The following is a 24845-nucleotide window of genomic DNA, read 5'->3' as shown; positions in this document are numbered from 1 at the left end:
ACTACCTACAAAAGTTAACTCAGGTCCAGAGACCTGAATTTAAGAGCTAAAACCCTAAAACTCTTCAGAAAAAAAATATGAGTGTATCTTAGTAATCTTGCATTTGGCAATACTTTAATTCTAACACCAAAGCACAAGCAACCAAAGAAAAAAGATAAATTTAGACTTCATCAAAATAGAAAAGTTGGTCAATGAGTATTTGTTAAACTGGTGAATAAAAAATTTTAAATTCCCCAGATAGAACACATTTTCAAATATACCAAATATATTACAGTCAGTTAAAGGCAAGTCTTCTTAACTGTGAATTCATGAACTTTGGGGTCTATGAATCTCTGGATACATTTTGCAACTTTGCATAGGTGGTAATGCACATTTTTCTGGAGAAAGTGTCCATAACTTCCATTAAATTTCCAAAACCATCTATGACACAAAAAAACACATGCTCCCCTCTGGGGTGGAGACTCATGTAGACAGTAATCTTCAGTAGGTCATGCTCTCCACAGGGTTTAAAACTCACCCACGCCAACCCCCGTTCCAAGATCTGATATGCCTTCTGCCATATCAGGGGTGTAAGTTGGTATGTGTTTGAGGTTGAATATCACAAATTTAATCATGTAGTAAAAAATCCAGCCATGTTTTAGCAAATTAAAATCATTTAAAGAATGTGAAATGTGCAAAGAGCAATAAATCTATATGAGCCAATAAAAAACCCACCAAGTAGCAACTGAACTTTAATATCTTTCCCCCAAATTCCCAATTTATAAATTACTATGCATTTGTGTATATATTTACACACATATACATCATAAATTCCCTCATCTTAAATTCAGCCTTCCACAGGAGCAGGGTTCTGGGAATAAGACAACCGCTGGTCTGAGTTGGCGCTCTGAGGAGGCCCTCAGTCTTGACACCAGCTGTTGTGTGTGCCTCACAAGGGTCCACTCTATAGCACCACAGATGCACAGCAAAGGTGCCAGTTCTGCTGCAGTCCAAGTTCATGGATCCAGGTGCTTATAGAGTCTGCGGCTTTTCTCTTTTTTATTTCTGTTGCCATGTTTTTTCCAGGGCTTCCCAGCCCCCCTCTCAGAGCTCACAGCAGCTGCTGTCACCAAGCCACTCCCAGGCTTGTAGCCCATCACAGCCTGGACTCCTTTGGTCAGAGCTCTCACATTTTCCTAGGAAATAAGGGAAGATATTAATGGCAGTGTCAGCAATCTCCTTCAGAGGATACACAGAGAATTGCTTGTGGAGAACTCCAGGATAGTGGACTTCCATCTCCAACTGCTCTTCTCTCTCTCCCCATTCCCGAAATAAGTTTCTCAGAGTTTTGTCTTCAATTCATTCTGCCTTCAACTTTTGTTTAGTCCCATGGCTTCAAACACCATCTATAACAATATTCATAATACCAGCTATTTTCTGGAAATCTCTCTTGATATCAAAATTCTACTTGTGCAACTCAGTTAGTTAGAAGCTGACTCTACATTCTTTATTTCGGCCAGTGGTGTAAGAACCTGCTCAGCCGCCAAGACGACACACTCTCTTATCTGTCACAACAGTTAGGCACTGAGTTCTGTGGACTCCAGTCTCTAGAACTCCGTACATCTTCCTCTCTTATCCATCTCCACTGCTTTAACCCAGGGGTTCATTGGCTTTTACTGGAGCACTGCAAGACACTTCTATCAGAGTTCTCTAATCTGTATCTCTCTAAGTCCTGTTCTCACACATCTCTGAAGGTCCCATGTAGACTGGGGAATCAAGTCCACATTCCCTCCAATGGCAAACAGGGTCACCTGCAACATGGGTTCTGTGCCTATAAAGCCCACACTCCCCTATCTTTTTGCCTCTGTTCATCAACTCCTTCTGCCTAGAAATTTCATCTTCCCACTGACACATTTTCTTTTGTTTCTCAAAGTCTAGCTTAAATATCATTACCTTCTGCAGTTTGGCAAGGATGTGGAGAAATTAGAACCCTCATACATTGCTGGTGGGAATATACAGTGGTATAGCCACTCTGGAAAAAAGTCTGGCAGCTACTCAGACGGTTAACTATATAGCAATTCCAATGACTCAGCAATCCTACTCCAAAGTATACAGCCAAGAGAAATGAAATACATGTCACAGAAAAACCTGCACATGAATGTTCACAGCAGCTGATATACAAAAAGTGGAAACAACCCCAATATCCATCAACTGACAAATGAATAAACAAAATGTGGTATATTCTATTTAATGGAATATTACTTGGCAATAATAAGCAAAATATGTACGGATACATGAATGAACCCTGAAGCTATTAGGCTTAGCTAAAGAAGCCAGCCACAAAGGATCATACAGTGTATGATCCCATTTATATGAAATGTCCAGAACAGACAATCTATTTACAGAGAAAGTAAATAGAAAGATGACTGGTTGGAAGGGGCTAGGTGAAGTAGGAATGGGAAGTGAATGCTAATGGGTACAAGGTTTCTTTTTGGAGTGATAAAATGTTCTAAAATTACATGGTGGTGATGGTTAACACAACTCTGTGAATATACCATAAACTATTAAATCATATATTTTAAAAGGGTGAATTCAATGATACGCAAATGACGTTCCAATAAAGCTGTTACACAAAAAGTGTACTGGATCCGAAGTTAAAGAAACTTTAAAACTCACCTGATGGAAAAAAGTTTTATCCACTACATTTTCAATCTGATGTGCCTTTTTATTCCTAACCACCTGCATTTTTATTTCCCCACCATTCACTTTTTTCTCCAGGAGTCGCTGGTGTTGGTACTGAAAGGTCACAGGATCTCTGCCAGGAGGAGGATGACAGTACAGGAGTTTACCCTGCAGAGGCAACACATGTGGTAACAGCGCATCCTCAGAGCATCTGTGTGAAGTTCACAGAAGCAGCCTCTCCCCAGGGCACACTGATGGAACTTTCTTCCTTTTGATAGCCGAGCTGAGTTCTGGTCACTGTGACTAGAGAAGTCCTAACACCTAGACGATGATCCTTAGTGTTCTATAGGCCTCACCTTTCCATAGTTCTAACTTAGAATGAAATCTTTCTTCTCTGTGCCCCTAGAGTCTTGTTTAATGTACTCTTCAGTCCAAGTATGTGATTACATTGGGTTGGCCAAAAAGTTGTTTGGGGTTTTTCTGTAACATCTTATGTAAAAACCTGAACAAGCTTTTTGGCCAATCCAAAACTTACTGTGGTAGATGGTGGTTCAGTCGCTCAGTCGTGTCCAACTCTGCAACCCCATGGACTGCAGCCCACAGGCTCCTCTGTCCATGGGATTCTCCAGGCAAGAATACTAGAGTGGGTCGCCATTTCCTTCTCCAGGGGATCTTCTGACCAAGGGATTGAACCGGGTCTCCTACATTGCAGGCAGTCTCCTGCACTGTACGTGGATTCTTCACTGACTGAGTCACCAGGGAAGCCCTATACTTAATGTGAGTATTTTCCAAAACAAAAGCCAGGATGCAGTTGGATAGTGTGGCTGCACTAATAGGGACACTATTGCCACTACTGTCTAATGCCATTGTTCACTGGGTGCCAAGTTTCCTCTTTCTACCATATATACACATAAAGACTTTTTAAACTCATTTTCCCCATCCTCCACCTAGACAGCGTATTAAAAAGCAGAGACATCACTTTGCCGACAAAGGTCCGTCTAGTCAAAGCTATGGTTTTTCTAGTAGTCATGTATGGATGTGACAGCTGGATCATAAAGAAGGCTGAGCCCAAAAGAATTGATGCTTTCGAACTGTGGTGTTAGAGAAGACTTCTAAAGAGCCCCTTGGACAGCAAGGAGATCAAATCAGTGAATTCTTAAAGGAAACCAACCCTGAATATTCATTGGAAGGACTGCTGCTGGAGTTGAAGCTCCAATACTGTGGTCACGTGATGCAAAGAACTGACTCACTGGAAAAGACCCTGATGCTGGGAAAGGGGGTGAAAGAGGATGAGATGGATCAGAGACTCAATGGACATGAGTTTGAGCAAACTCCAGGAGATGATGGAGGACAGGGAAACCTGGCGTGCTGCAGTCCATGGGGTCGCAGAGTCGGACACAACTGCGCGACTGAACCACCACCACCACCCCATCCTTCACAGATTTACAAATGGCAAAGAATAATTAATTAATAATTCATCCATATAAGTATTCTATTAACTATTTTCCTCCTAAATTTAAAAAAAACCATGGCTGCCCTCTTTTATTTCTGTGCCCCGAAAGCCCCACTGATGACATAACTGAGAAGAGGAGGGAATAAAGTGACATCCTCACAGCCAATTATTATACCCCCTGTAATACTTTTTGTGGAAAGAAATAGCTTACTACTACTACTACTAATAAAAACTACTGGGCTAATTTTACACTAGGCACTGAGCTAAGTGGTGTTTGTGTATATGGGGGTGTCTGTCTCCAACTCATATACACCACTCTCATTTATTTCCCATAGTAATCTCATGAGATAGGTACTATGAACTCCTATTTTGCTGATGAGAAAAACCCAAAACTCACCATGTCCTCACTGTAACAGGAAAATAATAGCTCACAGACTTACATACTTTATCACCTTTACTGGTAACAGATATTCAGAGATGTTTATCTATTTCATATCACGTCAGTCCTTTCTATGTTTTATACGATGCTGGCTCCCCCGGATCAAGAGTACAATTCCAGTTATAAAACAGTATCAAAGAGAAAATATCTCCTTTATAACCCAGCTGGTTGCCATTACCCTAACCACATGCAATGGAAAAAGACCTACTTACTTATTCGAGAGGAACAAGAGGCAGGGTTCACTTACATTGACATAATCCTTCAGGATGTAGCGCGCAGATCGAGGCTGGTCTGGCTGTCCATGTGCTGTCATGAATCCTCGCATACCTATAAGGAGAAATGAATTTTGTAAAACCTAAGTTAGAAGACATTGTAACAAAGAAACTTGAGGTAATGGAAATCTAGCCTTTTCTGTTACTACACTGCATTCTTATTCTACCTTAAAAAAAAAATCAATTAACAATGTAGAAAATACTTTGGTTAGCATTACAAATACAGCTGATAATCCAGGACCAACTATACTGGTACATCTGCTCTTTTGCCAAACACCGAGCAGCATGTGACAGACATGCTCAATCTCTCTCTACTCTAGTTATTTCTTCAATCTCTTCCATTTTAAACACTGATTCAAGGAGGCTACTTGTAGAATGATACGTCGTCATTATCAGCAAAACCAAAAGCAATAGATCAAGTTTTCTTATTTAATGATATACCTACACTTTTTTCAGTTTCCCAAACATACAACAAAGATCCCTTTAATACTAATTCAATTAGAAGGGAACACCAGAGCACAGCTGGTAACAACACAGGCTTTAGCTGACAGGTTAAAAACCCAGCTCCTCATCCTAGCTCTATGTTGGGTCCTTTAGTTTAGAAGAAAGTAGTTACAACTATACACAAAAAATACATTCAGGAGGAGGATGAAAATCTAAAAATTAAAAAAAAAATTATAGGAAAACAGTTTTTCCCAAGTAAAACACCAAACCCAACAAAACTAAAAAGGAAAAAAACTACTGAAATCATTGACTTCCATAGGGCTAAAGAAAATGTACATCAGGAAGAACATCTGAAACATAGATAGCAAAGAATTGCTATAAATCATTAAGACACAAACAAATGATGCATAGAAAAAAGTGATTCTTAGAAGATAAAATGGTTAACAAATATAAGGACAGATGATGAATTGTACTAGTATTTTAAGAATGTTTAGGCATGTGTTTTTACAAACTGGCTTTGTCCTCACTTTTTGATTTGTCAGAGAGAATTAGATGAAAAATTTGAAGACTCATACTACTTTCAGTTTTACTTGGATATCAAACCAGATGGAAAGTCTGATACAAAGTCTACTTTTCCCCATCTTTCAGGCCAGCACAAGGGAGAGATGGATTAGGAAAGAAACCTGGGTTCTCACTGAGGCTATGCCACTGACCAGACACCACCCTGGGCAAGTCATTTCATGCTCGGAGTTCAGATTACTTGTCATAAGGAAAGGGAGATAAAAGATGGGGAGATCTTTAAGACCCCTTCTTGTCCTATGATTTTGTGACTATATCAGTCTTACCACAAGTGCTTAATAGCCATCCTCTTTAAAATATCTCAACTGAAAAAAAAAACCAAAAAAAAAAAAAACCCAACTCAACTAAGGCAAAAATTCAAGGTCTGATTTAACTGTGGTTTATATCAAATCACCTTTCTCTGCCAGTAAACACTCAAATAACCTGAACTCTTTCCTGACTGAGGGCAATTTCTTGAAAGGCAAGATACATACACATGGAAATTTTTTTAACACAGCTATTTCTTTAGGTAGATACAGGTCTTTCCAGATTTAAGTTTGTGTTCAAGATAAATACATCACAGTCAATTGGAGAAATGACAAAGATAATTCACATGTGTGTGTACGCTAACTAGCTTCAGTCGTGTCTGACTCTGTGCAACCCTATGGACTACAACCTGCTAGGCTCCTCTGTCCATGGGATTCTCCAGGCAAGAATACTGGAGGGAGTTGCCATGCCTTCTCCAGGGGATCTTCCCAACCCAGGGACTGAATCCTCATCACTCATGTCTCTTGCACTGGCAGGCAGGTTCTTTGCCACTACCACCACCTGGGAAGTTTCTACATGGAACTCCCATGAAGAAAAGCCAATAGAGCCTCAGATCAGAACCCCAACATCTACACTTGGGTACAAGGCCTCCTACAGGAAAGGGCCTGAGACCACGAAAGCCTGGGAGGACACGTCTCCCAGGCACTGATTTCTATGGTGAAAACCTGGGGAAGAGGCGAGGAATATAGCACACCTCCTTCTCTAACTAAAAAGCACCTAACATGAAGTAAAATACCACTCAGGCAGCAGTCGGCTCCCCCTCCTTTACTGCCGGACCCTGAAACCACTACCAAGTCAGCTACCTGGAGGCTACTCTGCAGGCAAGACCAATAGGACCACAAAAATATCAACCCTGAAAGATGACAAATGCTAAGGGAAAATTCTGAATTTGTATCTTTGCAGGGTACTTCTGTCAGTAATTACATTGTTACTTTTTGTTCACATTTTAAAATAAATCACCGCTCACATCCATAAGCCGTCAGCAGTTCTTCTGATGTTGGAGGTCGCTGGGGATCTTCATCTTCTCTAGGCTTTATGATGTCAATGCCATAAGTAGCTTCTAAAACATGTCTTGGTATATTCTGGCAAACATAAGCTTGTCAAGGAATCTACTTCTCTGAACTGACCCCCCTCTCCCTCCCCATGGCATCTTCTAAGAACACTATTTTGGCACTATGGTGACAAAAAACTTTCCACCTCTCCAAAGAAATATGATTATTCTTAATTTTAAAAGACTTTCAGTCCCTCTTTTAAAAAAAGCCTTATGCACCAATGACTACCTCCAAATGTATCCTTTAAAAATATTATCTCTGAAACAGACTTCAAGATGACACATTTTTACCTAAATACATTACAGATTTGTGAGATGATCCTAATTCAGAGACAAATCACACTATCTTTGTTTCTAATCCTTACAATTATGTAAGGAAGGATTATTTTTTCCTCCCCTATTTAATTACTCAGATTTTTCTGAAGCTCCAATATACACAGAACAACCACAATTTTGGCACAGCACCAAGGATATTAGTGATACAGGTGGGACATGATCTCTCATCTGGTCAATTGGGAGGATTCCACTGCAAATCATCTCAGCTTTGGTAGAGACAAAGGATGGCATCACCAGGCCTGGGCAGTCACACAAGCAGAGGCCAGGTTCTACATAGAGAGTCTGAAGGACAAGTAAGGGGGTTATGCTGGGCACACAGCATGGGAAGGGAAAGAAGAGCAGCACACGGGTGGCAAAGAACTTCAGAAAATACTCAGAGGGAGGACTGTCTGAGTAAATACAGAGGCTGATGCTGTAGAAATACCTGAAAATGCTTGGTGTGACCAGGCGTAGCAGACACAGATACCTTCTTGTTGCCTAGGATGGTGTTGATTGTTGAACTCTTACCAACGTTTGGATAGCCCACCTAGAAGGGAGTCAGACGGAATGTCTACAGTAAAAGTTGGCAATCATCACAGGATGCCAAAAGCCTACCCTATCTAAAAAGCCTGCATCACAGGATGCCAAAAGCCTACCCTATCTAAAGGAAAGAACACTGGACCAGAGGGCAGAAGACAACCTTAAAAGTTTTCATTCTGGTATCTCTTGTAAGTCACGAGACATGTAGGGATTAACTGGGAGACTGTAGAAGGTAATACAAACAGGGGTGTAACCAGTTTAAGCCTTGAGAAAGTTCATTCTTTGAGCTGGGCTGTCTGTCACACATGGCCTGCTCCCACGACGCCCATGGGCAACAAGAAGTCTTCAGTCTTCCCTATGACACCAGGGCCTCACTGGTCTCTGGGGTTCCAGTGCAGTGGGAATACAGACCCTCACGAATCAATTTTATGACATATCTCATCTTACCAGTCCAACAGTAAGTTGTCCATCCTTCACCTTCTTTCCAGAGTGCAGCTGCTTAAAGACCTTGAGTAACTCCTGCTTTGATACCAAGTGACTAAAATTGTGTATTTGCCTCTTCTGCGGGGTTTTCCTTTCTTGAGCCTCAGAATCCAGAGTATGGGCCTCCTTGCGGTCCTGGCCACAGGCTTCCTCATCAGGGCTGCTGCCATCTTCCAAACACGTCTGCCAGTCCTCCTCCTCCTCCTGACAGTCCTCATACTCACTCTCTTCTTCTTCACTACTGGCAACTGCACCAAGTGAAAGATGTTCAGCCTCTTCGTGTAGAATTTCAGCTTCGTCGCAACTGGAGTTTTCAAACTCGGCTGTGATAGCTTCTCCAGTGTCTCTGTTTACTTCTTCCTGATGAAATAACAAAAACCACAAAAGTTCAGAAGTGTGTAACAACTGCACTTTTCACTCTGGTAAAAACACTCAGAGTTGGTTATCTAAGATGAACAGAGGACAAAAAACATTATGAAAAGGAAAGGTAAAAAGAGGGAGATGAGATAACATGAGGATATAACTGAACTATCCACAGTGGTGCCCTCCAGAGAGGGGGACCTTCATATCACACATTTTTGTATTATTTGAACAAATAACATCTATTACTTTTCTAATAGATAACTCCTGTCTATGGCTATACTACCGTGAACACCTTGATCTTGTCTAATAGATAACTCTTTTATCTATTAAAAAAAAAAGTAAGAGTTTAGAAAAGCCTGTGTCAAGCTGAATTCCTTGGCAGTACTTTTGCAATGGGCTATAGAATAAAACAAAAGTATTCTCATTAACAGTAAAACAGTTAATATTCTCTTCTCTGCACAAAGCAAGAAGGGTATAATTTATAATTAATATAAATTTTCATTTTAAAAGACAGTGATTTTCATAGTTAAGGAAACTATTCTTTTATAACTATCTTTAATAAATCATAGCATCATGGGGCACAGGTCCCTGTGTGTGAAATATGAGAGCAACAAAAAAACTCTGTGCATGGAAATTATTTGCCGAACAATGACTTCTTTTGGAAAGAGAATGGTAAAAATGATTTACAATTCATGGGTGTATTAATCCTTCTGGATGAATTATAAGCTGGAATCAAGATTGCCAGGAGAAATAACAACCTCAGATACGCACATGATACCATTCTAATCACAGAAAGTGAAGAGGAACTGAAGAGCTTCTTGATGAGGGTGAAAGAGAAGAGTGAAAAAACTGGCTTAAAACTTAACATTCAAAAACTAAGATCACAGCATCTCGTCCCATCACTTCATGGCAAATAGATGGGGGAAAATGGAAACAGTGACAGATTTTATTTTCTTGGGTTCCAAAGTAACTGCAGATGGTGACTGCAGCCATGAAATTCAAAGATGCCTGCTCCTTGCAAGAAAAGCTATGACCAACCTAGACAGCATATTAATAAGCAGAGACATTACTTTGCCGACAAAGGTCTGTACAGTCAAAGCTATGGTTTTTTCCAGTAGTCATGTATGGATGTGAGAGTTAAACCATAAAGAAGGCTGAGCATCAAAGAACTGTTGTTTTTGAACTGTGGTGATAGAGAAGACTTTTGAGTCCCCTGGACAGCAAGGATATCAAACCAGTCAATCCTAAAGGAAATCAACCCCATATATTCATTGGAAGGACTGATGCTGAAGCTGAACTCCAATACCTTGGCCACCTGATGTGAAGAACAGACTCAATGGAAAAGACCTTGATGCTGGGAAAGAAAGAAGGCAGGAGAGGGGGACAACAGAGGATGAGACAGTTGGATGGCATTATCGACTCAATGGATATGAGTTGGAGCAAACTCCGGGAGACAGTAAAGGACAGGGAAGCCTGGCGTGCTGCAGTCCATGAGATCACAAAGAGTTGGACAGGACTTAGCAACTTAACAACAATCTTTCTGAATTCTTACAGATAATAAAGCAGAAATACAACAATTCACAGTATTACCAATTCTTATCAACAAGGGTGAATTGATTTAGATTTAGAAGTGATGCAAACCTATCATTTCCAAATAATCTAGTGTTAGAATGAGTAGCCACTACAGGAGAGGGCATAATAAACTCAGTTAAATAGATATCCTACATTTTAGGGAAGAAAAAAAGTCAGGGAGAAGAGGTATGATTTCACTGTCATTTCAGGAGACTCAAAAAGAAACTTGGAATTGGAGCAATTTCTATAATAAAGGTCACAAAGTCACTGTGTACTATTCTGAACATTTAAAAGTATGAAAGAGGCAGAACACAATAATGTGAACTGAACATGGGTATTTGCTAGGAAAACTAAGGCTTGAAGCAGTTTAGGTTCAGGAAAAATGATAAAGGCAACAAAAGGACTTTGCAGTAGTTACATCAAAAATTAAAAGAAAGAAGGGACCAATTGAAAAAGTATATACAGCTCCCGTGCTAAGACTAGCAAGTGAGGCACTCTTCATCCCCCCTCTAATGTCTATATCAGAAGCTTTCTCTGTCCCTTTTTCACTTTAATAAAACTCTGCTACACACACATACACACATAAAAAAAAGAAAGAAGGGAAAAGTCCATCTTTTGGGGAACACAGTGCAATTTAACAAATGGCCGAGAGAAAACAAAAGTACTCAATTAAAAAAAAGTCTCATGGCTGATTCTTATCAATGTATGGCAAAAACCAATACAATATTGCAAAGTAATTAGCCTCCAACTAATAAAAATAAATGGAAAAAAACAAGTCCCATTTGAAAAAAAAAAAAGAATGGTTAAACAACCATGGAGAAAAGAGCAAACTTCAGATAGGTGAAAAAACAGTGAATATCTATTTTTTAATAAGTTCATGCTTGATATTCAAATGACAGATGTGATTAGATACGATAACACAACAGTAGTAGCTGGTAACAACTTGGAAAATCATGAACAGAGATTTCAGAAGATTTAGGAAGAATAAATAGGGTTCAACTTTTAAAAAGGAAGAAAGAATATCTTCCATAAACCAAGCACTGGTAATCCAGTCTGACAGGGAAACAATTCTACAAGTAAGCTAACAGACACAACAGGAGGCAGCAAAGATTCCCTGAGAACACATCGTGCAAACAAATCCCATTTCCCTTGGGAATCTACTCCTTGGTTGCCAGTTCAGGGAATACCAGAGATGTAAAAACTGATCCTTTTCCCATTTTCAACAGGGCCACTGGGCTGATGCATCAGGGCTGAGTGACATATTGATAAATAGTTATTCAGCACTGCAACTAGACACCAACTTCCAGGAAGGATTTGAAACAAGAGAAGCAATAATGAAGAGGACAGACTATGAAGCCAGATTGCCCGAGGATTACAAGCACTTAAATTCTTTCTGGAGAAGATGAAATAAAACACAGAAAGTACTCAGAATAGCAGTGCCTGCTAAGAACAGGTTTTCTGTGGGTTAGTTTTTATTAATAACAGTAACAGCACAATAACTACTGTTATAGTCTTTCAAATACATCTTAAATGCTTGGTACACCTGCACTTATTAAGTCCACAAAAGGTCGCAGAACTCTATCCTCAGCCCCAGACTACTCAACAGCGTTATCAATGAACATTAAGAAGACACAGAAGGGCCAACACAATACCTGCAGATGATTCAATTCTGGAAGAGAAAAACAAATGACATATCCAAAATGAATTCTACCTTGTCCCCAAACCACTAATATTTAAGAGGAACATGTCCTAAGCTGAGCTAAAAATAAAGTGAGAAACTTTCCCCACATGTAAAGATAGATGAGATCTGCTTGCTAAAAGTCTTATCTTTAAAATACTGAGTTGGTCAAAAAGTTCGTAAAGGTTTTTCCCTTAAGGTAGTACGGGAAAACCAGAACAAACTTTTTGGCCAATCTGATATTTGAGGGATACAGTTGTTCATAGGTTTAATGAGCCAAAAGCATAAGGTCCTTTGAAAGAAGGTGAATTAACAAAAACCCTGAATTCCTGGGAGTATCCTGGTCACAAGAAATAAGAATACACGTCCTCGGCAAAGCACACCTGGAGGACTATACTTGATCAGTGGCCACCCATTTTGGGTGCTCTCCTGACTCAGGCAGAGAGGCCCTCAGGGTGAGGAGTGCACTGGAGGACACGTCTATTAGGAGCAGCAAAGCAGAGATATGTACCTTCTGCAGAAAAGAGAACACAGGGAGAAAGGAAGAGGCCTTAAATTAAAGTTAGGAGAGCTGAACCTTATTGGACTAAAGAACTTTCACCCTGGAGAGAAAAAGAATGAGACATCTGGTATGTATGGCCTGAGAGAGCATGTGTGTGACTGTCTGCCAGGGAGGTGGAGGGAAGAAGCCCTTCACAGAGTCAGAGCTCACTAACTTCTGAGCTCACCAACAAGAAGGGGTTGTATTTAGAGCACCCAGCTCAGGCCACTAACTCGTCAGCAATGGCTAACAGAGGTGAGACCAAAGGAGGCAGACAGGAAAAGACATGACTTTAGGTCTCTTTCAGCTCTAAGAATGCTGTGGCTAAGTTCTTTCCATAGCTGGTTATCATTAATTTTTATTAGAAAATAACCCTTAAACTGTTTCTAGCAAAATTGGGTTAAAACACATGGTATATATTAATTTAGTATTACTTCATTTCTTTGTTTTCAAAACAAAGTCAAAAGAGATTCTAGTCAAGTCCAGAGAAGTTATTACATTCAGCTGTATCTGAATTTTGGTTTTGACTTCTCTTAAAAGCAACTGTAAAGTCATTAGGAAAGTTCCTATACAACTTTCTGCCTAACATTTTAAAAAGTATGTGTCTTCAGAGAAAGCAACTTTGCAACTTACTTTTCTGTAGGTCATCATACTACCCTACTACTTAGGGAAAAAAGAAATAAAGCCCCACAAATCAACAATAAGAAAAAACAAACAAAGCACACTTAACAGAAACCGAAATCTTCCAACCCGAGAAGTCCCCAGTTACCTTAGAGTTAGCCATCAGTTGAATGGCTTCAGCCAAAGCTGACCAGAAAATGACCTTCACGTTTTCTTTTTCGAAGAATTCAGCCCAGGCACTCCGCTGCTCGATAGTCAACAAGTCTGCCTTATTCACCAGAATAACATTCTCCTTGTTGTCATCAATGGTTTTCACATAACATTCCTAGGCAAGACAAAGATATTCAGATATCTCTCCAAATGGGGAAAAATTTGGCTAATTATACTGAAGATCCCCTTTCCTAGTCCCTTCTAGTTATTACTAAAAGGTCTTACTGTCACCGGTTTAAAACAGTCCTAATATGAAAGATTTTTAATCATAGTACATGATTAAATCCATGGTATGGATACTTTCAGCAGGCTTTGAAAAGAAGTTAGGTCACATACGCTTACAAACTCTTCACAAAAAAAACTAAAGGGTAAAAAGGAAATGCTTTCCTGCCCTGCTCTTATTTCTTTAAATTATACAGTTTCTTTCAAGCAAAGATAAATAATTGTATTTAAAAAAAAGATTTGTCAGTCAGCAGGAACTATTTTCAAGCCAAATGATGACAGTCAATAATCTTATAAAAAATATTTTTGAAGTCTAAAAGGAAAATAAGACCCAGTGATTAAGTTAACCCCAAGCATAGCTTTCCATTAGGAAATACCCTAAAAATATTGAAAGCTGAATTAGTAAGAGTTTCCCTATTTTGAATTTTGTTATTCACCAGATTTTAAAATAATGGTCCTGCTGTGGTCCTCAAACAGAAATAGGAACACTTCATGTGTTTTCAGTCTTATTAATTCAAAGCCTGTATCGCCTTATTTCTAGTGATACTCACACCTTAATGATGACCCCCTGCAGTATTTTACAAACTTAGATCATTTGTAGAATACCACAGAAGGTAGTAAATCTGGTGTGCGAAGAGAAAGCTTAGTGGGATGAACGGACTAGGCATATGCCCAAATCAGCAAAATGCTACTTCATTTACTTAAAATTCTCTTAAAAAATGAGACACACTGGCAAATTCCTCTGAACAGAGTGGCTTCTAAACTAAAAGCTAGAAAGTTCAAGTGTTTGAGGCTTCCTGCAGATGGAAACAGCAGTCTGAAGAAAACATGTCTGAAGGGCCCCACTGCGCAGGCTCCTGGCCCTGGGAGGAGCGGGAGAGCCGCGAGAGCAGGGTGCCAAGGGCGGCTCAGAGCAACTGCTGTCGGTGACGCTGTCTCCCACTGCTGCTCCAAGGGCTTGAAGTTTGAATCTTGTCACGTTTCACTTACCAAATCCTCACACCTGAACAGGAGTGGATTGCGAGCATCTACTATCTGGACCACGATATCACTGAAAAACACATGTGAGACATGCCAATCACTGTGAAGTGAAAGGAAACAGTATCGAGAGCAAACATCTTCCGTATGTCAGGCACTGATATGTTGAATTTTCAATAGGTACAATTATCCCCAGTTTATATGTGAAGGAACTGAAGCTTGAACAGCTAAGTGGCCTATTCAAAGCCACAAGGTACTAAGTGATTGAGTTTGAAGGCGAACTCAAGCACTCTGGACCAGAGATCATGCTATAATCATAACATTTTCCTGCTCTCAATATGCTAAAATTTTTAACTATACCTTCTAGTAATCTCTCCTGGAAAGATTAAAGAGTTATTCCAAAGACTTCAATCCAAGGTGATGTCTACTATATACTCAGCACCCAGTCTACACTTGTGTTAAGGCCTCAAAAAGCCCTAATATATCACCTGATCACAGCTGCCACTATAAAGCCTATAAACCTCACTTAAACCCTTCTGACATCTAGCAAATCATCATCCACCAGTTTCAAGAATGTGCTTAAATGATAAAATTCAAAACAGCAAAATATCAACTTAAGTTGCCATGGTGAAGCAGGAAATGATGAATGCAACCCCTTTCATCACACAGAAGATGGAGCAATATGAAAACTTTCTGCACAGACAGCAAGTCCCTCGAATTCCTCACAAAGGTAGCAGGGACCAGCAGGCCAGCACTGCATGAGTACTACACTTCTCCAATAGGATCCTCCCTACCTTCAGCCTCTGTGGTTAGGAAAGATGCTGTGACCACCGCTGGGAGGGAACAAGCTGTGCATGTACCAGTACCTTCCAGCAGTCTTCCCAATCCATGTCTGGTTCGCTCTTCCTGGAGTAACTCCTATGCAACTATGCTGAACACCAAGGAAATGTGCTAAATCAAGGCTACCACTCAGGGCAGGACTTTTGACAAATCTGGGTCTGCATTTTCCTTCAGAATAAATTTCCAGCATAATCTTGTGAGTAAAGGAACTCATAAGCTTGCTAACTTATGACAAGATGCTTAAAAAGTTCTCTAGTTAAGTGGGCCCTAGTATTTCCTTCTTTAAGGTAATATCTACTGCTTTCCATCTGTAAGGATTTAACAGTAAACGCAAAAATGACTGCAAAAAACGGACAAAGTCTAATGAACCAAAGTCCATAAACATTATGTCTACCTGCCAAAGAGGCAGAAAGAATAACCAGCTTAAGACACACCAGTAAGAAAAGAAGACAAGTTTAAGATGGCTTGCTTCGTGTACTGAATTAAGATGCAGGGCAAAGTGCCAGTTATGTGCTAGGAAGTGTTGACGCAACGCAATGGAAACACCTTGTCTGACTGGAAGCAGCATTCTGCCCTCTGTGCCTCAGCAGTTTCCTGCATTTAATGAAATGTTATACACCAAATCCTTTCTGATAACTATTCTTGAAATTAAAGAGGCAGACGACATAGCTAGTCTGTTACCAAACAGGAGACACCTGCTGTTTTACAGAACATATCAATAAATATTTCCTGTTAAGAGACACGGCAGGAGTTACTTTATTGATATTTTTATGTAATTCACATCCACGTCCATGTGACAGAGCAACAGAACAAGTGATGCTGTAATCCAATTGAAGCTACAAGTTTCAACAGGTCCAGGCTTACTCTGGGGAAACAAACAGCTTATCTAGGGGCATAAAAAATAAGGGAAGGGCCTTCCTGTTAAACATGGAAGAATTCATATGGTTACCTTTGTTCCCTCTCAAGACCTACAAAAATGAAAGGCTGGAAAAAAAAAAAAAATGAACGGCTGGAACTCATTAGGACAAAAAGAAAGAAGAGCAACTCAGAAAGTCAGCCAATGAGAAGCAGGCCTGTTCACACTCCAGAGCTCTGAAGAAGCTCAGGATCAGAAGCAGTTTTTGAAACAAGGGCGAGGTGTGGGGCTAAAACCACTCTGAACAGGGAGTGATTAGGTCCATTCCCTTGTTCCATTCAGCCAGGCAGCCACACTTCACCCCACAGCCCCTCAGACCCCTGTCCCAATGGCAGAAGGCCAGGTTTTATTGTGGAGAAGATGAACCTGAGAGGTTCCAGAACTAGGACCTCAAGCATAGGAGAAGGTGCGAAAGAGATGCCATACTGAAGAGAGGAGGATTAACGTAAGTCTACACATACCCCAAATGGTAGAAAGGCCCAGCCCCTGTGTAATATATTATCACCTTTACCCCGTTCTTGGCAGACGATCGTGCTTCTCTTTAAGAAACTGACTGATCCTAGGGAAAACACCCATACAAACATTTTGTAGGGAATCCCAACAAAATAAAATTGATCTCTGCTCAGTCACCATACAGAGAAGTTCACCTGGTGGCAAAATCACCCAAACAGAAGTCCTGTCAATCAGCTCTGTAACACTTTGTTTTCTTAAATATGAGCAGATGGCAAACATCACTTGACACCTGTGAAGAGCCTCTTACACGAAAGTAAGAAACCAGAATAAATAAGGAAAAAAAGAAATGTGGAAAAAGATAGCCAATATATGAAATAGGAGAAAATCTAGAATTAAAGAATTAACTAAGAGTGTGCAGATGGGGGCATTCCCTCAAGGTTGAAGTTTCAATATTTCACATTGTTACCAATTCTATTTGGAAATAAGAAACAGCATTTTCAGTAAGAAAACAGGCGTTTTCAGCAATATACATTCTAACTGCATGAAGGAGAGATCAGTCCACTCCAGTCCCCAAAAGAACCATATTGGGTCTTCCTAAGCCCCATTCAAACCTAGGTCAATCTAAGAGGTCAGCATGGAGCCTGGCAATTAGCAGCAACCTTCCCCTTCCTTCAGGCTTAGAGATTTGCTTTAATAGTCTCACCTCCTCACATCCCAGCCCAATGACCCTCTCTACCTGAGGGAGCAAGATGGGTTGGACGCATTTAAGTGACTTTTAAGAAAAACAGATAATTAACGTTATCGTAAAATTCATCCTTTTAAAAGTATACAATTTAGTGGTTTTTAATACAGCCACAGTTCAAAAGCATCAATTTTTTGGCGCTCAGCTCTCCTCACAGTCCAACTCTCACATCCATACATGACCACTGAAAAACCATAGCCTTGACCAGACGGACCTTTGTTGGCAAAGTAATGTCTCTGCTTTTTAATATGCTGTCTAGGTTGGTCATAACTTTCCTTCCAAGGAGTAAGTGTCTTTTAATTTCATGGCTGCAATCACCATCTGCCATGATTTTGGAGCCAGAAAAATAAAGTCAGCCACTGTTTCCACTGTTTCCCCATCTATTTGCCATGAAGTGATGGGACCAGATGCCATGATCTTAGTTTTCTGAATGTTGAGCTTTAAGCCAACTTTTTCACTCTCCTCTTTCACTTTCATCAAGAGGCTCTTTAGTTCTTCTTCACTTTCTGCATTATAAACACTCACAATCAAGCTGTACAAGAATTTAAAGGAATAAAACAATAGCCAGTTTATGTATAAACCAGAGGCCTCTGCTGTAGGCTCTATCCCAAGTTGCTCCAGGCCGCTCTACTGCACCCCTCCACAGCCACCTAGTCTCTGGGGCAGGTGACTGCAGTGAGATAAGCACTTGGAAGCCAGTTACGCTTCTTACCAAAATGTCAAGAGGAGGTCCTATTCAATGATAACAGGTCATCTTTAGCAATGGTTCTCTTCTTCTTTAGGCAAAGACGGCAATCTACTACCTTCATGTGACCACCAATACTGGACAGTCCAGTCACCCAGAGTACATACAGCCTCCAGTCACCATTCTCATCATGTCATCCTCAACCACCAGTCAGAACACTCACCCCTCTAACCCATACTTGATCATTCTTTGACATTAATTTCTCCTTCCAATGGTGACCTCCCACCCAATGTTCCCACTTTGCTTGGTCCAAGCTCTGTAAATCCCTCTAGCCCCTTGATTCTTTCCTCTTCTCCCAGTCCACCATCTAGCTTATAGCTTCACTTCTTTCCCTCTTTGGCTAAAACCACAGAGTATACCCGTTCCACACTCTGACTGAACATCAAATTCCTTAGTGCACTGCAGCTGCTCCCAAATCTCAAATCTTAGGGAGAGTCAACTACCCATTCCTGTTCTCATCTCAGTAGCCACAAGCAGTAAGCACATGATGGATGATGCAGCCACCTGTCTCTGAACTGCTTTCACTACCAACATTTCTGATACCAAATGTATGAGTTTTCTCACACCAACAACCAGTTTTCCAACTCTCCAGACACCAACTGGGTGTCCTACAATTCAATTCTATTCTGACACTATCAAGAGACTGCCCCAACTTCAGATGCCAAATCTGCAAATGGGTTTTTATGGAGGCCTCATTACACAGGCATTAAATAGTTGGGCACTGGTGATTAACTCAATCTCCAGGACATCTCCCATTCCCAGAGCTTGGGGGAGGAGTTTTGCAAAGTCCCAACCCTCAAATCACAGGGTAGGTTCCTGTGGCAATCAGCCCCCTGGCAGAAGCACTGTCCATCCTTCTCACAGCAACCTCAGGTCATCTCATTAGCATAAACTCTAGTTAAGGCTGATAAGTGAAAGTGAACGTTGCTCAGTTGTGTCCAATTCTTTGCGACCCCATGGAATTCTCCAGGCCAGAATACTGGAGTGGGTAGCCTTTCCCTTCTCCAGGGGATCTTTCCAACCTAGGGATCAAACCCAGGTCTCCCGCACTGTAGGAGGATTCTTTACCAGCTGAGCCACAAGGGAAGCCCAAGAATACTGGAGTGGGTAGCCTTATCCCTTCTCCAGCGGATCTTCCCGACCCAGGAATCAAACTGAGGTCTCCTGCATTGCAGGTGGATTCTTTACCAACTGAGCTATCAGGGAAGTCCAACCTAGTAAGGTTGAAAGGGGCTTATTATGAATAATAAAAGACACTCCTCTTGCTCCTACCACTCAAGAAATCACCAGGGTTTTAGAAACTCTTGTATCAAGGAAACAGAAATGAAGACCCAATATAAATGTACTACTTTTATGTCACAATATCATATCTTCTGCTTATTTGCTGAGTACGGCCTTTGCCATCTTTTAAAAGTGAAGAGTTCCCAGTGAACATTTAGCATTTTTCATTGTCCTGCACTCCTTTGTTAAGGTCAGGGATCCATGAGAACTAGCTTAAAAACCATGGACCATCACCCTATTCAAAAGTGCACTATGTACATGTATACACACACACGACACACACAAGTACGATTCTGCCTGCAATCTGAGGGGTTCATGGACAGCTGAAACTTGTAGTCTCCAGGTTAAGAATCCCTGTTCCCGAGCGTCCAGAAGACAAGTGCCGTCTGAAGGCCAGAGAATTGAGGAAAATCCTATCATTAAATAATTCTAAGGAAAAGGGAATTAATTTCAATGAGGGATTTTTATGGATTTTTTGAAAGGCTGATGGAAATTTCATTATGGAGGTACGAGTGGATCAAGTCATCGGTCACCAGTGATTAACTTCATCTCTAGCTCCTCTCCTTTCCCTCACGCTCACGTCAGTGTCTTCAGTTGTGTCCAGTTCTCTGGGACCCCATGGACTGCAGCTCTGTCCAGGCTCCTCTGTCCATGGGCTCCTCTATGCAAGAACACTGGAGGGAGTTGCCATGCCCTCCTCCAGGGAAGTGATCAAACCTGCATCTCCTGCACTGCAGGTGAATTCTTTACCACTGAGCCACCAGGGAAGCCCCCCTCTTCTCCTGAGTGGGACTGAAAATTCCAACCTTCTAATTATGTTTACATTGCTCAGAAGACCAACCCGTATTCTGAAACTATTTAGGAGTACTCATTAACATGCAAAAAAGACACTCTTCTTCACTTCCTCCAGCCCCTCTACAAAGTCTGGTTTAGTCTAACCACGAACAGCTTTGTTTCTGTTCTTTTCTCCATTCTTCTCTTTACTACTACTTCAGCCCTGGCCTGGTTCGCTTGCTGGACTAAAGAAACAGTCTCCTAACTGGTCTTTCTTGTTCAAAATCCATCGGTGATCTTTCAAAAAATATACTTGCTTCACTTCAGTCAGTCAGTTCAGTCACTCAGTCGTGTCCGACTCTTTGCGATTCCATGAATTGCAGCACGCCAGGCCTCCCTGTCCATCACCAACCCCGGAGATTACTCAAACTCATGTCCGTCGAGCCGGTGATGCCATCCAGCCATCTCATCCTCTCTTGTCCCCTTCTCCTCCTGCCCTCAATCCCTCCCAGCATCAGGGTCTTTTCCAATGAGGCAACTCTTCGCATGAGGTGGCCAAAGTATTGGAGTTTCAGCTTCAGCATCAGTCCTTCCAATGAACACCCAGGACTGATCTCCTTTAGGATGGACTGGTTGGATCTCCTTGCAGTCCAAGGGACTCTCAAGAGTCTTCTCCAACACCACAGTTCAAAAGCATCAATTTACTGAGAACCCTCTAAAGACATCTTTAAGGACCTCATTCTTTCCTGGACGTGGCCCTTCCCTCCTCCCTAAGTGTTTGTTCACCGCCTCTTGCACCCATGTACTTTTAAGCACCGTGAAATTTCTTCTAACCATTTTCTGAACAAAGCAGGCTGCTGCTCAGATCTTAGCTTGAAGTGCTCTGCTTGCTTGTGTGTAACGTCCTGCATCATCTCACCTGTCCTGCTAACATCTTTTAAGGCTCAGACCCGGGGTAAAGAGTTCCCTGACCAGCCCCAATTTTCCTTCAGATAGAAATGGACACCTTTTATTCATCTCTGCTACAGACTCCTTTTACAGCACCTAAGACAAAATTCTGTAGAAATAAAAATTTGCCTTATACAATACTATACTGTCAGTAGGCACACAATACCTGAAAGTAACTGGGGTTCAATAAAAGCATTTTGAACAAATGAACAAGTTTGCTAAACAATATAACAGTTCTAACAGAAGAGCAATAGAAATAGTAGTTTCTAAGGGTATCTCTGTGCCAGGTAGTTTGCTAAATGCTTAGAAAACACACATAAACACACACACACACACAAAACCACAAACAAACCAAAAACAACAAAAAAGGGCAAGCAGTGACTTAAATAAATTATATGCATGGAAAAATGCACTACAGTGTGTGACAAGTACTTAAATTTAATTCAGGATTTTGCTTCCAACAATGGTAGCAGGAAACATTTTCTGGTAAAAGCTGGTTACTGTTCACTATAATGTTAACTGGTCTCTTCCCTGATGAGAGACTGAGTTTCTCGAATTTGACATGATAGATAACCACAGATGCTTTTTAGAGCTGAATTTTAAAACTGTGGCACATTTTGTACTTCCCTGTTGAATTCTGACCCTTCCGCACTGCTCCTGGGATATCTGCCTTTGGGTTAAAAACAGCTCCCTTATGAGTTTAGGAAGATTGGCAAAACACCCCCAAGCAGACTTACTTGTATTTAGTCAGCAAAGATAGAAATGTGTTGGAGGTACTCAGCAACAACTTACCAGCTACAAACTCTGTTCCTGCAAGTTCCGCAGTGGCAAGGAAGTCGTCCAGGGAACTCTGTTCAGTCACGGACTGAAGATTAAGTCGACCCCAATCATAGCCATCGTTGAGTTCACTTGTGTGCAGCTAAGAGTAAAACATAGGAGGGTAAGATAGCTGCTTTCTTCTGCTCCTTACATCCAAACAAATGCTATGTTCCCAAAGAACGTTCTATGGCCTTGAGGGTGGTGTCAGCTCTTTTAGTCAACATTAGTAACACTTAACATTTAAATGAGCACTTTCTTACCTCATGATAGTTATTTTCCATTTACTTTCTTATTTAATTTTCAAAATATTTTGAAATAAACTTCATATCTCTATCAGGATTAAACTGGATAGAATAAATTGTCTATAGTCATAAGCTAATAAGTGGCAGAGGTATTTGAATCTAAACCCATATACCATATACTCTGGTTCTGGCAACCACTGTTGGTTAACTTTTTTAGACAGACACCCACAGTAAGAAATACATTTCACACAGTGACTCAAATGCTGTGAGATACTGTGAGATGCTGTGTATCATTCGATATAGTAAAGTGAAAACAAAAGAATCCTGCAAGTTACCTTTATTACATTCCACACAACATGGTATTTTCTTGAGTTTTATTCTGTGGGATGAAAAGCTTGGCTAGTTGCCACTTACTGAATGGATTCCAGACACACTTCAGTTTTATAAGATAAACACCATCCTAATCTACATGCTCTGTACAGGTACAAACAAATGAAAATAATTGAAGGTTAAAAGGCTAGGTGGTTTGCCCAAAGGCCACAGAATCAGCAAAAATCAGGGTAAGGATTAGAATCTAGTTCTTTACTGAGAACTTGTGAATTCTCAAACACTTCGAGGAATGAATGTCAAAATGACAATTACAAATCAATCAAACCATTTCATCTGCTCTTCAAGGATCCTAAAACTATGACCGTTTCCAGGCCCAGGAAGCTACTAGGCCCGCCAAACTTTGGAGAAATGTTGTCCAGCTCTGAGTAATACCACTAGGGAATAAAAAAAAAGGTGAAGCACGAATCTGAGTTATTTTGTACTTCTGCTACCGACCAGCGGCTCTTGGAGGATCAATTCTTTAGACAAACGAATACAACACGAAGTCGTTTTTGTGTCATTCCTGTGCAGAAACTTCCAAATGCTTCCACGGCCTACAGGATAAATATAAAACTTTAGCCCCGGTTTTCAAGATCTCACTCCGACCTCATCACACTAGCCTCCACCTCTGGGCCCTGTGTCTTGCTAGGAGGGCCTGTTTCTCGGCCTGGTCGATTCTAACGGTCTTGAGCATTTGCACATTTCAGTATCCGAGAGGGGATGGGGGTGGGCCTTGAACGGATCCCCGCCGTTACCGGGGGGAGATTGTATTCATCTCTAGAAACCCTATTTTGGCATCATTTCCTTTGGAATATTTCCCTGAGAACCCTGACCGTAAATTTCGCTGCGTTCAGACTCACAACTAGGCAGAAAGACTGAGAAAGACAACGTTTTTACCCAGGAGTCAGTGTGGCGGTGACTACGGCTCCGTTGAACTTGCTGGCGGATAAGAGTCCGGCCAAGGGTCCCACCCTCTGGCGCTCTCCTCCGACCCATGCTTGTCCAGTAGACCGACGAAAAGCAGCAAGCAAGAGTCACACCAGTTTTCTGGGTGTTCAGGAGCGCGATCTCCGGAAGTGACGTGTGGGCGAGCCCAAGTGGTTAAGGCCCGAAGTCTCAGGGAAACAGAATAATTTGCCTCAAATCGCCACTTATATATCTCACATTTGCCACTACGATAGAAAGTAAATGCAAAAAGTGGCGCCTCAGAACTTAATTTTCAATATATATTCCTCAGAATATCTCAAAGTTGGATAAAGCAACGCGATTAAACGAATGGTACCTTCCAAATTTGTGCATCGATTTTTAGTGTTCGGGGTACAACTAGGAGACTCGGAAAAAAGTGGCCGGACATATTTGCGGTGGGAGCCACGCCTCCGGTTAATTTCGTCAGAAGGAGGCGGAGACTTGGGTGAAGGGTGTTCTGCAGCGCTAGGTGGCGTTGCTTCCTGGAGCTAATTTTCGGCCTAGTGTTGTAGGGTGTGGCTTCACCGCTGTCACGCCTGGCAACTAAACAGCTTTGTGTTTACTTGGTCTTCCAAAGCTGTGAATTGGTGAGAAGAGTTCCTGCGTGGATGGCATTTTGGAATGGAAAGAGCTTGACAAGGTTGCAAGGAAAGCCAAAGGAATTTGACTTAAATGTTGTTGTTGTTTTCAAAGAGCTTTTTAAAAAGCGTTTAAAACTTCCACCTAGAATTGTATTTAAATTTTCCTATAAATTAAAATAAAGTGAAAAAAAATAAAATAAAGTGAAAGCAGTGACCCCCGCTCCATTCTTTGCGGCCTGACTTTTGCTCCTCACTTTATAGAAGTCGGATTAGAGTTATGTGGGTGTTGGGGATTTTAACTCCATTCTTATTAATCAGGAGAACCACCTCATTGTTGTGATGCTCTGAGAGCAAGCAACTTGCCCAAATCATAGCTGAAATATATTTGGTCAGGCATCAAACCCAAGTCTCCTCAATCTTTTATCCATTCCTGGGGCAGAT

The 24845-nt window shown here is 41.1% G+C and overlaps 1 protein-coding gene across 1 annotated transcript; it reads right to left on the bottom strand.

The window, feature by feature from the left end:
• Positions 1-718: 718 nt before the first annotated feature.
• On the bottom strand, positions 719-23938 carry LSG1 (large 60S subunit nuclear export GTPase 1). The gene is made up of 12 exons (XM_043473386.1): positions 23755-23938; positions 22220-22346; positions 16433-16454; positions 14741-14801; positions 13467-13643; positions 8508-8903; positions 7966-8067; positions 7680-7823; positions 7122-7245; positions 4801-4880; positions 2656-2829; positions 719-1175 (listed from the first exon to the last, which is right to left on the bottom strand). Exons 1-12 carry the CDS (start codon positions 23851-23853, stop codon positions 996-998), a joined length of 1686 nt encoding a protein of 561 aa, XP_043329321.1. The 5' UTR covers positions 23854-23938; the 3' UTR covers positions 719-995.
• Between the last annotated feature and the right edge of the window lie 907 nt (positions 23939-24845).

The sequence above is a fragment of the Cervus canadensis genome, chromosome 7 (assembly GCF_019320065.1).
Source record: "Cervus canadensis isolate Bull #8, Minnesota chromosome 7, ASM1932006v1, whole genome shotgun sequence".
Lineage (NCBI taxonomy): Eukaryota > Metazoa > Chordata > Mammalia > Artiodactyla > Cervidae > Cervus > Cervus canadensis.
This window is presented reverse-complemented; position numbering and strand designations above follow the sequence as displayed.